The sequence below is a fragment of the Eleutherodactylus coqui genome, chromosome 7 (assembly GCF_035609145.1).
Source record: "Eleutherodactylus coqui strain aEleCoq1 chromosome 7, aEleCoq1.hap1, whole genome shotgun sequence".
In the NCBI taxonomy this organism is placed as follows: domain Eukaryota; kingdom Metazoa; phylum Chordata; class Amphibia; order Anura; family Eleutherodactylidae; genus Eleutherodactylus; species Eleutherodactylus coqui.
In genome coordinates, this window is record NC_089843.1 from 87,139,809 (window position 1) to 87,153,232 (window position 13,424).

Below are 13,424 nucleotides of genomic sequence, written 5' to 3' on the forward strand. Positions count from 1 at the left end.
GGAAAATATCGTGGCATGTCCTATCTTTGGGCGCTCCCTTGGAATGCCTCGTATCGCCCATTCTTTTGAATGGGGTCAGCACAGCATCATACAAGGTGCACGCACGTGCGATGCAAGGTTTCCCCCAATGAAAACAATGGGAAACACTCTGTGATCCTCCGCCGCAGCGAGTATTGCTACCTCACCAGGGTGATGTAAGGTGGTTTTAACACAAAAAAGATTGCATGTTCGCGAGCGTGACATTGGGCTGAGTTTCACGGCCCGATATCATACTCGCCCCTGTGAAATTAGCCTCAGGCCACTCTCTCACATGCGCTTTTTACCATGATTACTGCGGCATTTTACACACGGCAGTCATGGCAGTAGAATGTTCCCATTGATTTCAATGGGGCCTCGCAGACTAGTGTTTGAAAGCGGCATTTCTAACGTCATCATTTTGAGCGCGGTCTGCTCTATTTTGACGTGTTTCTGGGCTTTTTAATGCACCTCATCATCAAAGACGGTGGTAAAATTGTGGCAAAAAATCAAAATCGTGGCGTTTTGACGACACTGTGTGACAGTGGCCTTAGGCTGTGTTCATGGTTTTGGTTGCATTTTTGAACCACATTACTGGTGTAAGGCCCGGTTTCACATCTGTGTCGGAACCACTGTTTGGAGGTTCTGTCACATATCCGGCTCAAAATGCTGGAAGAAAAGGCGCTGCATACAGCGCTTTTTCTTCCGTCTGAAAGCCAAACAGCTGGGCGAAAAACGGACAGACCCCATTATAATCAATGTTTGGTGTCCTGCAGCAACCAAGACACGAGGCACACGCTGAGGAGCTGGCGGGGGAAAGATGGCACTTGCCACGGTGGCTCTACCAAACTCCTCCCCGGAGGGACGTGTGTAACCATCCAAGGTACTGCTAGGCATCTTCCAGGCAACGCTGGGACAGCGGTTACCTGTATAGATGGGCAGTGCACTGAAGAAGTTGTCACTCGTGACGCCACCATTCGTTCACACCGTTGATTATCCAGCGGGTAAATAAGAGAGTCCACACACAGTTAACTTTGAATACCTCAATCACTGGGAACGGACAGTGACTGGAACTTTACTTTTCTTTAAATGTAACTTTCACACACCAGTGCAGGAAGAAAACTATTTCAGCACAGTCAGGGAGGAGAACACAGGATGACACCGGGCCTATGGGCTGAGTAATCTGTAAGGCTCCACTCCTGTACAGACACACTGGAGGTGGGAAGAACACTCCACTGACACGGACTTGAAATTAGTAGCTTGGACACTTCATGGTGACTCCTTTCTCTATTCACTCTTTAGGTAGGAATCCTGGAAATATGGACATCAGGATACCTCTCCTCGGCCTCCATCTCTTTACCACATGAAGGTTGAAGGTACACCCATGTGGCCGGCACTCTCACTCCACACTCTACCGTTGAGGAAGATGGTCTCTTCTGTCTCACATTTCACACACACACACACACACATATTATGTGAAAGGTGAGATATATATATACTTGCATGCTCACATGACAAGACAAAGTTGTTACATTTTCCAGACATATCCCTGCCACTCTCAGTCATTAACCCCTTACATGCTGCAGCTATACAATGCACATAACTAATGACAGGACAATTTGCACGGTGCATCCACACTGAAGACATGACATATATGACTATGATGGAGGGGCTAGATATATAGACTTCAGGCCACTACAAATGGAGTCCGTCCGGTGCTCTTTGGTTCCGTCCAGAGACAGGACAGTTCGGCCGCAGGGATTCCACTTTCCTGCTGAAATAAAGCAGAAAAACGGAATTCCCCAGTGCAGGTGTGAATCCACCCTAATCTGGGTACATCCTGTATATATTTATGTATGTTCAGCTGGTATAAGCTATACATCTCCTGTATATGGTGATATGGACCATGATGGTATAGCCTGGCCCAGTTTATATCAGCATGGTTGATATCACTACATACATGAAATGTGTAGCTTATACCATATACATATATAATTATGCACAGGAGATATCCAGGTTACACCAGCATGCTCCATATCACTATATACAGTGATATGGAGCATGTATACCTGTATATAGTGATATGGAGCATGCTGGTATAGCCTAGGTATCTCCTGTTTATAATTATATATGTACAGCTGGCATAACGGATACCAGCTGTACATATTTGAGTATGTACAGTACTTACCACCTCCTCTGCTCCCCGACACTGCCGGCCTCGTGATTGGTCAGTGCACTGCCGGCCGGACCAATCACGTGGCCGGCAGTGTACTAATAGACTGCAGTTGATACCAATCCCAACTGCAGTCTCTTAGTGGAAGGGAGGAGTGTGCCAGGGAAGCCTGCAGTCTGTAATTGGCTGCCGGCTTCCCTGGTAATGGCCCTCCCCTCCTTGAAAGTGACCCACAGACCGCGACAATGATACCGTATTTGGTAAAGGGCCAATGGGGACCAGGTTGCAATTGTGACCCCCTAGCGGTAGGCCAGTGTATTTGTTTTTGTGAGAAAAATGACATTACCACAAAGCATGAATCTACTACATCTACATGTCCACCTCACAAGTAATCAGAATGCCATCGATTGGAACAATACCGGTATATACACCATCAATCATGCCTGGGTTTGTACATAGTGATTAGATTGTTAGCTCCACTGCACCAAGGACTGAATTACTGTGCATCTATATATACTAGACTGCATGCATATGCCATGCTTTAGGTGTCTTGGAGGAACATAAAGCAACTTACGAGAGTAAGACTCTCCAGGGTTCCTCTGGGAAGATTCTCTGTAGGTTCCAGAATTTAGGCAAAGTGATCGGGTATCTCCTTCTGGTGAGTTACTCTGGCCATCCACGTCTCCTTTCAGATTCAGCCAGCTAGATTTAATCTAAGCGACAAGCCATGTCAATTAGAACGGAATCATTTTAGCCAGGTATACCTGCAAGTTTTAGCTTTAACATCAGAAACTAATACTGTCAAAAGAAAAATCAAGCACCTAGGAGGAGTTGTTGGAATCAAATGAAACTTCATAGGTGTGATATAAGTGATCACAATATTAGAGTAAAAATATAATTTATTGTGGAAAACTGACCGCTTGAAAGGAGGTTCTAGTATCCTGTTGGGCCTCTACATCGTGCAACCTCGTAGGCTGTCGAAATTGGTGTCCTAGATGGTTTCAAAATGTTCTATTAGCGATAAATCTGGTGATGGGACACGGAAGTATGGCAATGTTGTGTCATCCTGCTGGAAAACGCCTCTTGGAAGCCATCATGAGAGGAACACATGTGGCTGCAGGATGTCCTGAACATATCGCTGAGCTGTCATTATCCCTCTTACCACTACTAGGGCTGACCGACTGTCATATGTGAAAGCCCTTTAGACCATCACACCAGCGGTGGGGGCAGTGTGCTGCTCCACAGCAAAGGCAGAATTGAGGTACTCACCGCTGGGTCTCCAGACCTAAATACAGTGATTAGCAGTACCCAAACTAAACCTGGATTTGTTACTGAAGACAACCCAATTCCTCTCTATAGAGGTCCAGTTTCATCGTTCACAATACCACTGCAAACAGAGGTAATGGGGAGTATCAAAAGCACATGTAATGGGCGCCATAAGAACAAATCTCCTTCAGCCAAGCACCTGGAAATGGTTCAGACAGAAACAGGGGCCTGTAATGATGGTGCCACCTGTCTCTTGATGGTGCACAACAGTTGGAGCTCTTTGTGCTTGTTGGATGATTAGACAATCCTCTCTACTGGTGGTCTGTTGAGGGCATCCTGAGCCCGGCCGCCTTGTATGCATGCCCTCACGCATTCACTGGTCCCAACAGTTTCTAAGTCTGGTCTGAAAGGCCTAGGTGGCGGTCAATTTGTTGATACGACCATTAAGCTTCTCCAATAATGTGCCCCCTCTAAAACTCTTAACTGGGCAAAATCTCTTCAATTGCATCGTAGAGGTCTCCCTAGCGGTCAACGAGCTATATACAGGTGGAAAAAAGGTCCACTACACACAAGCAGCCTCTGAGAGATTTTTTTTTTATAGGCCAACGATAGAACCACTTTTAGGGCCTCAGATGACAAGACCATTCATCTAATCACACCACAACTCTAATCATTTGCATATCTGCCAGAGATGTAACTGCATGCCACGTTTTGCATCAAAACGACAACTTCTAGGTACTTGGTTTTTTGTTTTTTTTTTACAAAAAGTGTATATAGACCATGGGCGTAACTACCATGGTAGTAGGAACAGCAGCTGCTATGGGGCAATTTAGCCCAAGGATACCATCTCCACTCATAGTTGAGGTGCAGTTAGTGATCAATGTGGATGATCGAATGGGGAAGTGGTAAACTAAAGAAAACAGGGAAAAAACCATGAGGCCAAAAATTATTACAACCATTTTATGTGTGAAAGTCACTGCAACAGGAGCTGGGCCTCATAGGCTTGAGTCCCATAGGCTTGCTATGGGACTCCTAATGTATACACTTGATAGCATTCAAGGCTTTCCTATTCACTAATAATGAGTGTGTAAACTTATAATTCTACAGGATATGTGGAGTAGGTAAAGTGATTCCCTTATAGCAATAACCAATAATAATGGTGGGCCTAATGGCTCCAGACTCCTTTTTGCTTCTCAGACGTTCTTAACAAGGTCTGTATATCAATAACTAGTGGAATATCAGATACCTCAATTTTTTCCCCAAAGTGCCACAATTTTTAAAATATACATAAACTCAATATAAATACAATGATCACATTGAAAGCATATTACCGGGAGTTCAAACGTCTCACCTGGGACCCTACTGTTTACTTTTGTAGATAAATATGCCTCTCAGTTAAATTAGTAGCATCAGGGCATATACTGTAGAGAAACATGATCAGCACCAGTCTGTGGATAAAATCTTCAATGCTCTATTGGAATTTCAAATAAAACATGCTCACAACAATAGCCTGACCACGCTTACGTGTTTCAAGCAGATGTCCCCTCTTAGTCATAGCCATGCAAAGTCTAAGAGTGAACATCTACTCGAAACATGTAAGTGTGATTTGGCTACTGTTGTCAGCAGGTTTTATCTGAAATTCCAATAGAGCATTGAAGATTTTATCCACAGACTGGTGCTGATCGGTTTTCTCTACAGAATATACTTTTGTCAGCCAACAAGCAGATTTGTTCTATCCATGGAATATCCCTATGGATTTGGTTCATCTGATTCATGAACACTTGGACAGCGATTGTGGGTGAGCACCATTTTGTTACATATTATAGTAGCAGCAGGGCACCACCCATCAATACCGGACAACTGGCAGAGTTTAATAATTTTACCTTCCTGTTATCTGGATCTATGTTGAGTTCCTCCCCCACAGATCTCCTTGAACCTGCAACAAAAAGATAAGGACAATAAATTAAACACAAAATTTTGAATGTTTGACTATGGGGGCTGTGAGCAGCTCCTATCCAGGATCTTTAAATGTTACGTGGTGTTATACAGCCACAGATGTGGCTAAAAAGCATGCCAAAATGTGATGGCGCCACAAATCCTTGTTCAATTGTGGCAGTTTTGCAGGAGAACAAGCCGTTTCATCTGCAATAACTGTGCAGAAACTTTTTGACAACTTGTGGTAAAACCATCAAAGCCAGCTGTACTATAGCAGCACTGAGGCCACCAAGTGTTGGCTTACCCTTAACATGCCGGCAGATCTTGTCTCAGGATCACACTCCTTGTCCATATGCTGTATTAGGATGTATAGATGTCATACAGGGGATCACTCTTCGTAATAAAATGGAGAGCCACCATTCAGTAAAAACGACTCATGCTCTGGCGTTGCGTCCATGTATTATACAGATAGCCAGTCGTTTGAATGGCCATCATGTAATGTCTAGATATGGCTTCCTCTGGTGATAATAGCTAATAACCGAGGATGAAAGAAGCTGGACTATCTTGATTTTAAAGTGACTGAACAATACCCATTACATCTGTGATACCAAACTAATCAAAAACAATTAATCAATTTTGTTGTATTTTTTAGGTTCGACAGGGAAATCTGCCAATACTGCAGGAAAAAAGAAGTACCGTACTGCTCTTTCTCAATGATATCGGCGGGCCATCCAGTAATTTGACTGGATGTATCAGGTGAGACCGAACGATAATAGAAGAGGCTGATCAAGGCATCTTCTTTTACTTCAAAATGGCCGTCTTAGTCTTTGACATTCTGCTCTTGCTATATAATCCATACAATATAATTTCTCTGATTTAAGCCAAGATATTTTCTTCTATGTAACTTTGCTTTTTCAATGAGAATCATTACAGAGCATTGGTGCAGCAGATGGGACGTGGGTGAAATATTAGTGATGTATGGTAAGTCACATCATATGTATTGTATAGAAAACAGGAAACATGAAGAGCGGAGCTGGAATACAAGTTATTATTTCATAGATGGTTTAGTAACAGACATATGGGGAAATTTATCAAAACTAAAGGAAAGCTGGAGTAGTCGTCAACAGCAACCAATCAGTGATCGTTTCTTAAATCCCTTTTGTAAATAGAAGTTACAATGTGATTGGTTGCGATGGGCAACTGCTCCATATTTCAATTTGCACTAGTTTTGATAACTGTCCACCAGTTTATAGAATTGATAATAGTAACGTAATGGCAGTAGAGAACAGTCTGATTTGGCATTTTGACTTGAGCTGAACATCTAACTAATCTGGGACAAAATAGTTGCTAAGAACGTGCTGACTAAAAGTCTGTAATTCTTGGGCAGTGCATCCCTAGTAACTAGACTGCCAGACATACCTCTGCTGTACAGATCAGGAATGGTAATCGGCCCTGCATTCCAAGTTCTTTCAATCCAGTTAAGATCAAAACATGGAAAAAATGTTTGATCCGCAGATCCCACTGTGCAAGAAGCCAATAGATCCCTGCCCAATTATTCACCACATTGCTCCCTGCCCAGTATCAGCGAGTAGCGTTGGAGTCATCTGGTCCATCTGTTCACGCCCAGAAGAGGATTATAGACTGCACTGCCCACTTGGGAATGTTATATGTGTGCCACCATCTTGGGAGTATCATATGCACCAATTTTGGGGGAAATATATACAGCTAGACCCTATTATCAGGAGCACCATATGTATGACACTATTTTTGGTAGCACCATTTTCAGTGGCACTTTTTTAGGGCACTGCATGCATGACGCTGTTTTCAGGGGGCATTATATGTATGGTACTATTTTTGAGGGCACCAATAGTGTAACCCAATTTTTGATAGGGAAGAAAACATCTGATAGCTCTGAACTACGTTGAATACATTTTATTATATTACAAACCACAGCATATTTGTGATAGCACTCTGTATATGGCATTACTTGGACTGGTGTACCTAGGGTCACCAGTAGAATTGACTCCAGGGTCCCATCCTACAGTTGCATGCAAATATAATCTCTAACTGTAGGTGTCATGCCTACACACACATCATAGTAGCAGAATTATACAATAAGATAGCAGGCTCATGCTTACTGCATAAATCCAATACCAGAACTAATCTTACTACTTGAATACAGTACCAGAACTGATCTTACTGCATGGATACAGTACCAAGGCCGAGCCTATTACATAGATACAGCACCAGAACCGGTTTAGAGCAACAGCAACAGAACCAAACTGACTCCAAAGACAGTACGAAAACCAAGATTACTGCATAGAGACTTGCAAATTATCTAATCAAAGGGTGAATACTGAGCCATTCATATCACTTGTCCTTTGGTTCTGTCCCAGGATTCTCTCTGGAACACTGAAAACGTCATCCAGATGGAATCCTTGTTGGATCCACGGGTTGTCATTACTAGAACAGAGACCAAAACCATACAACAGTTTACACAACAACACTATTCTATATGGTATAATTTCCAAGTTGTAGGAAACAAATGGAAACTTGCTGCAACACAGGCCAAAGTTTACTGGTTTGGTATCAGTTTTAGTAATAAATAGAGATGAGTGGGTATACTCACTAAGGCACATTACTCGAGCGAGTAGTGCCTTAGCCGAGTATCTCCCGGCTCGTCTCTAAAGATTCGGGGGCCGGCGGGAGAGAGCGGGGAGCGGCAGGGGAGAGCGGGGAGGAACGGAGGGGGAATCTCTCTCTCCCTTTCTCCCCCCCGCTCCCCCCTGCTCCCCGCCGCAACTCACCTGTCACCGGCGCCGGCCCCCGAATCTTTAGAGACGAGCGGGGAGATACTCGGCTAAGACACTACTCGCTCGAGTAATGTGCCTTAGCGAGTATACTCGCTCTCTCTAGTAATAAAGCTTCTGGTTCCATCCAGGGTTCCGACTGTTTTTGGCAATCCACATGGCATTCCAGGATACAGCCAAAAACGTGATGTGATGTCCCCCCCCTAACTTGGAAGCCGTATGCTGTGCTCACATAGATAGAAACAGTGAGCAACTATTGTGCCATATCCATTAGTGTACATTGCATTGATGAATACTTCAACTACTACACTAGTTACATAGTAAGACTCTTTGCATCCCACTTTTTTATGCAAACTTCTGAAAATATTTAATTTTATCTCAAAAAAATATTCAAAAGTATTCCATTGTATATATTTTGCATAAGGCAATGACAGGCGTGCAAAAACGGAAGAGGTTATGTTTGCATTGTGCAAGTTTGCCTTTATTCTAAAAATATATTATTATCCATTATTTAAAAAAAAAAAAAAAAAAATCATCTGATGAGAAGTGTGAATTGCAAACGGATACGTCTAAAAGAGAATGCAGTTGGTGTAGAGCTGCATTATTTCTGGCAGTATGCAAAAAACAAGGTTGAAAAAAAAAAGAATACTTTTCAATATTTGGTGCATATTAGTAACTTTTTGGGCTTAAGCAAGTAGCTGTGCGCTGTCTAGGATGTGCTAAACAAACATAGATGCCATTTGTGTGCTGCTCACGACCTATGCTCATCCGCGAAAACAGACTAGAATGCAACATGCAGGGTTTTTTAAGTGAAAGAAAGCCTATGCAAATAGCCTCATTGGCTACTGTAGTCCGTGAACTGTCCGCACCGATCAGCAAGTTATGCCCTATCCCCTATAATCTTGACACAACTGCTGTAAGTCCCGAAAAACTCCTTTATCTATAATAGTTACCAGCACTAACTACTAGAACCACGGACCTGTGGACAAAGGTATGGATCATAATCAGCACAAGGAAATGTGTCCAGAATTTCAAGATGATTACACTTTAACCCTTTCCAATCCACTGTCTGACATCTAAAGACATTATGATTTAAGGCTGTACAGCTCCGATGTTGGAAGACGTCCGTTGAGGTTCTCTTACTGTATATTGCCAGCCTCTCTGCTGTCGAAGCCTATCCAACGCTTGTGTTCTGAAACATACTGGCCATTATAAGACACACTCTGTCTTCTGCAGTTCCCCTGTTCTATTATCACTCATACATAATAGTAGATTAGGGAACTGCTACAAATGCAAGTTCAGTCCTCTAGCCCCAGCTTTAGAGACAAAGCTGCTCTCTACCAAGAGAACTCAGCTCCCTTACAGTACCAGGAGGAGAGTAAAATGCTGTTAAATAAATCCCAGAAAACCTGATCAGATCCTGACTTCACATACAATGACTTCACCATCCACTTGACGATTACCCTTTATAATTATGTAGGTGAATCTGGAACTCAGCAGATGAGTCTGACCTTCATTCTCACATTGTTCTCTATTAGCCGGCTGATGATTCATAAGTATGTGCTTGTTTTACACTGCCAGTAAATGCTGCTTCTAGTTCTCTGTAAAACACCCACATTGATCTTCATCTATGTCTTCTGGAAAGAAGAAAATGTTTATATTCTACATAAACATTTTAGAATTTCACTGTTGCATTTTGTATGTGGTTTGTACAGCTCATGGGTGGTGCTGATGAGGAAAACAGAAATAATCAGAGGTGATAACCTCTGACTACCTACCTTGTGACTACCTACCTATAGGTGGTACTAAAGAGGCAGCCTCTTCTGAAACAAATGACAAGTGCTGAGCAAGGTTATTGCTATACTCAAATGTATAGTTACCTGTAGGTGGCACTAGAGAGACAGTTTTTTTCTCTCTGTAGATGAGGCTAATTTGCATACTTTTCCCAGGGCGCATTGCCTGTAAGACTCTCTATAAGGAGAACCAGTACCTTCCAAGATCTACTGTACTTAAAAGGGTATTCCCATCTCAATTTTTCATAGCTGAGATGGAAAATCACTGCTATAGTTATCGGCCACCAGGAGCCTATGGAGACAGACAAGTGGCATTGAAGTGAATTAAAGCTATGGAAACAGTGTGCTACACTGTTTCTGTAACTCCCCAAGCCGGGATGAGAATACCTCTTTGAAGGAAGTCTGTCATCTGATTTTACCATTATAAGCCAATTGTATTTTAAGGTGGACACATGTGAACGAAGAAAGCACTACCTTTGCTTTTTTCATTAGATGCCCCTATGCAGACATATCCTTGGTGCTGCGCTTACTGGGCGGTATGCTAATGCTGAAAAAAGTCCTATATTTTTATGGACTGTCCAGGACAATTGGCAAACCTGATCCTATAGCTTTATAGAGTGGAGTTAATATGGAAAAGATATGACAATTTCAATGCTGAAATCTAAAAAATAAAACAGGCAAAAAAAAAAAAAAAAAAAATATATATATATATATATATCTACTACACTGTAATACCAGTATGGTTTTGTGAAATAGATTTTTATACTGTTACACTTACACAAGTCTAAAATGAAATTGAATCGAACCAGCAGAGGGCAGTAATATGTTCTGGGATCTAAGTACTGAAATAGTCTTTAGGGTTATTTTTCATCGTTACAGCATTTAATCCATCTAATCTATCTCATTTGTCGGTCCCATCCAGCTCTCAATCCATCTTTAATATTATGAGAGCAATGTGGCCAATACCAACCAAGGCTGCAGGGAAACTTAAAAGGGTTTTTCGGGAACTATTGACAACCTATCCTCAGGTGTCCCTGCAATCAGCTATAAGTCAGGATCCTTAGATTCTTCTCAGGCAAGTGGGTCATATTCATTGGTCACATGGCCTGAGAGCAGCTCAATCCCATTCAAGTGAGTGGGAATGACCAGCTGTACCAAGCACAGCCACTAAAAAAAAGTACAGTGCTGTGCCTGGTAAAGACTTACGCAGCCACACGTCGACGCTGTCACTTCAATCGGTTGATTGGTACACCCCCAACGACCGAGGATAGGTCATCAATAGTTAAATCTCAGAAAACCCCTTTAAAACTCCCTGTAGCAGATCCATCAGCATGGAATGGTATAACATCCGTAGAGTTCTGATCAAGTTAAAAAAGAAAGAGAAATAAGACTATAAAAACATTAACAGCCTTAATGATTACTATACAATCATCCTTTAAATCAGTTAGGTCCATTAACCAATCATGTGTGCTACTGTAAAATGTTAATGGTGTCTAGTTATCAAGGACCAGAATACTTTTACTCTAAAGTGACTTCCCAGCCTCACCTGCAGGATAGTCACTAATCCTTACCAAAAAGGGCCAATGCAATCTCAGACCATCCACACCCAAGATAGTGGTCAGTAGTCATCGATATAGCACATGCACATTCTACAGCACTGTACGTAGACGGTCGTCACTTATACTTGAGCCTGCTCCCCATTGGGGCTTACAATCTAAATTACTAGTACTCCTCACTGCCATTACAGTTTTAGTCATTAGAAATCTGTAAGACACCAATATATGTTGATGACCGATTAATAAATAACCATAGAAAAAACAATGATTAGTCAACATGCAAAAGACAAAAAGTAGCAGCAAGCTGAAAGCAAGACTGTACCATGCTGTTTGTAGATAGGGGGTTTCCTATAGATGTTATCTTTAACTCCAGTGTCTACAGAAGAAAAAAAAGGAAAGAATAAAAGGGATGAGAAGACACGGCCTGCAAATAATAAATCCTTAAAGGGATTGTCCAGAATTAGAGAAAAGGGTCTACTGCTTCTTTTCGCCACAAATAGCGCCACTCCTGTCTGGAATGAGTCCGATACTGGCGCTCTGGCACATTTATTTAAATAGGGGTGTGCAGGACCGCACAGAGACCATGGACAAACGTGGCACTGTTTTTGTAACAAAAGACCCTTTTTTCTCATTCTGAACATCTCTATTAATTAAATAAAAGAAAGCGTGAGACTAGTCCTATGCTACATTTCGAATTAAAGGGGAAATCCACCTAAAGTCTTCTTCTGACTTTTTATATAGAAATGTAGAAAATAAATGACTCTCACCAATTCCTCATATAAAGGGGCAGAGGCACTTTGTAGAGTAAAAGTACATTTACACGATACACCTATCAGATGCATAAGCGCTCAACAGCCATCTCACGGACTACCACCTGACTATCGCTCCTGTGCTTTACACAGTACCGATAGTCGTTCAAGTCAATGGTGGAGCGGGCCGGAGATCATTCCGGCTGCCTCCAATCACAGTAACCAATCAGTTTTTCATTGATGAATGACTGCCTGGTTACATGGTCCAATAGTTGCTTGGTTTTTAGCCCTGCTGAAGACCAAGCAACTTCGACAAGTGAGAGAATTCGGCGGCCATGTGCACATCCAAATTTGCTGTTTTGCGGGATAATCCAAGCAATAATCACTCTGTGTAAAGGTACCTTTAGTCTTTTAAAGGCCAGTATCAGGCAAACCTAAGCAGATGCCACTGGACGTGGGCCTTGGCCATAGTGAAATAGGTAAACATGGCCTATACTTGTCGTAGGGTCCACAAAATCCTGGGACAGTACAGCACCAGAGCTTTCGATAGTCAAAGCCTAGAAGCCCCTCCCTGCCTTTGGGAATTGATGAAAGTCCTGGTAAATTAGAGATCGCAGTGAAGTTAGATGGAGTCCCCTTTAAGGTATAGCTGTCTTGCACCAAGAGTGCAAACAGCCATTTTGTGGTCTTGAAGAATATATAGAAGAATATCACTAAACATTTCACTAAGGATCAATGACATGGCACATTATTTGCAATTACATGTCACCGGTCACTAGTGAATTTATAGGTAGCGGTGCTTATAATACTACAAAATGGCCATCCCCACTGATTGTGAGAGGAATTCATTATAGGAATCTGTTAGTACATGAAGGAAGCATGAGAAGTCAAGAGAGAGCAGGAAGAATAAGTAGATCTTTAAAGCAAAGCTATTAGCAAAATAGATCAGATATATATGGTTTAAGAAGGTCTCATCTAGACAACCCTAATCCAGATGCCCTAACACACTGCAGCAGGCAGAGACTGGTGATGTAATTAATGCCAGTGCCCCCCAGCTAAGCCCCATCCACTTTTTGAAAAAGTGGTGAGAGGCGAAAAATCACAGAAAGTTGCACTTTTTCTTGCAA

At 42.3% G+C, this 13,424-nt stretch overlaps 1 protein-coding gene across 1 annotated transcript in view; it reads right to left on the reverse strand.

Moving 5' to 3' along the window:
* The window catches only part of ABLIM2 (actin binding LIM protein family member 2), a 106,650-nt gene that overhangs the window by 15,868 nt on the left and 77,358 nt on the right, over positions 1–13,424 (reverse strand). The window contains exons 14-16 of the mRNA XM_066573331.1: positions 11,871–11,924; positions 5,338–5,390; positions 2,763–2,901 (exon numbers count right to left, since the gene is read on the reverse strand). Coding sequence (XP_066429428.1) covers positions 2,763–2,901; positions 5,338–5,390; positions 11,871–11,924 — 246 coding nt within the window. The remainder of the gene's footprint in view (positions 1–2,762; positions 2,902–5,337; positions 5,391–11,870; positions 11,925–13,424) is intronic.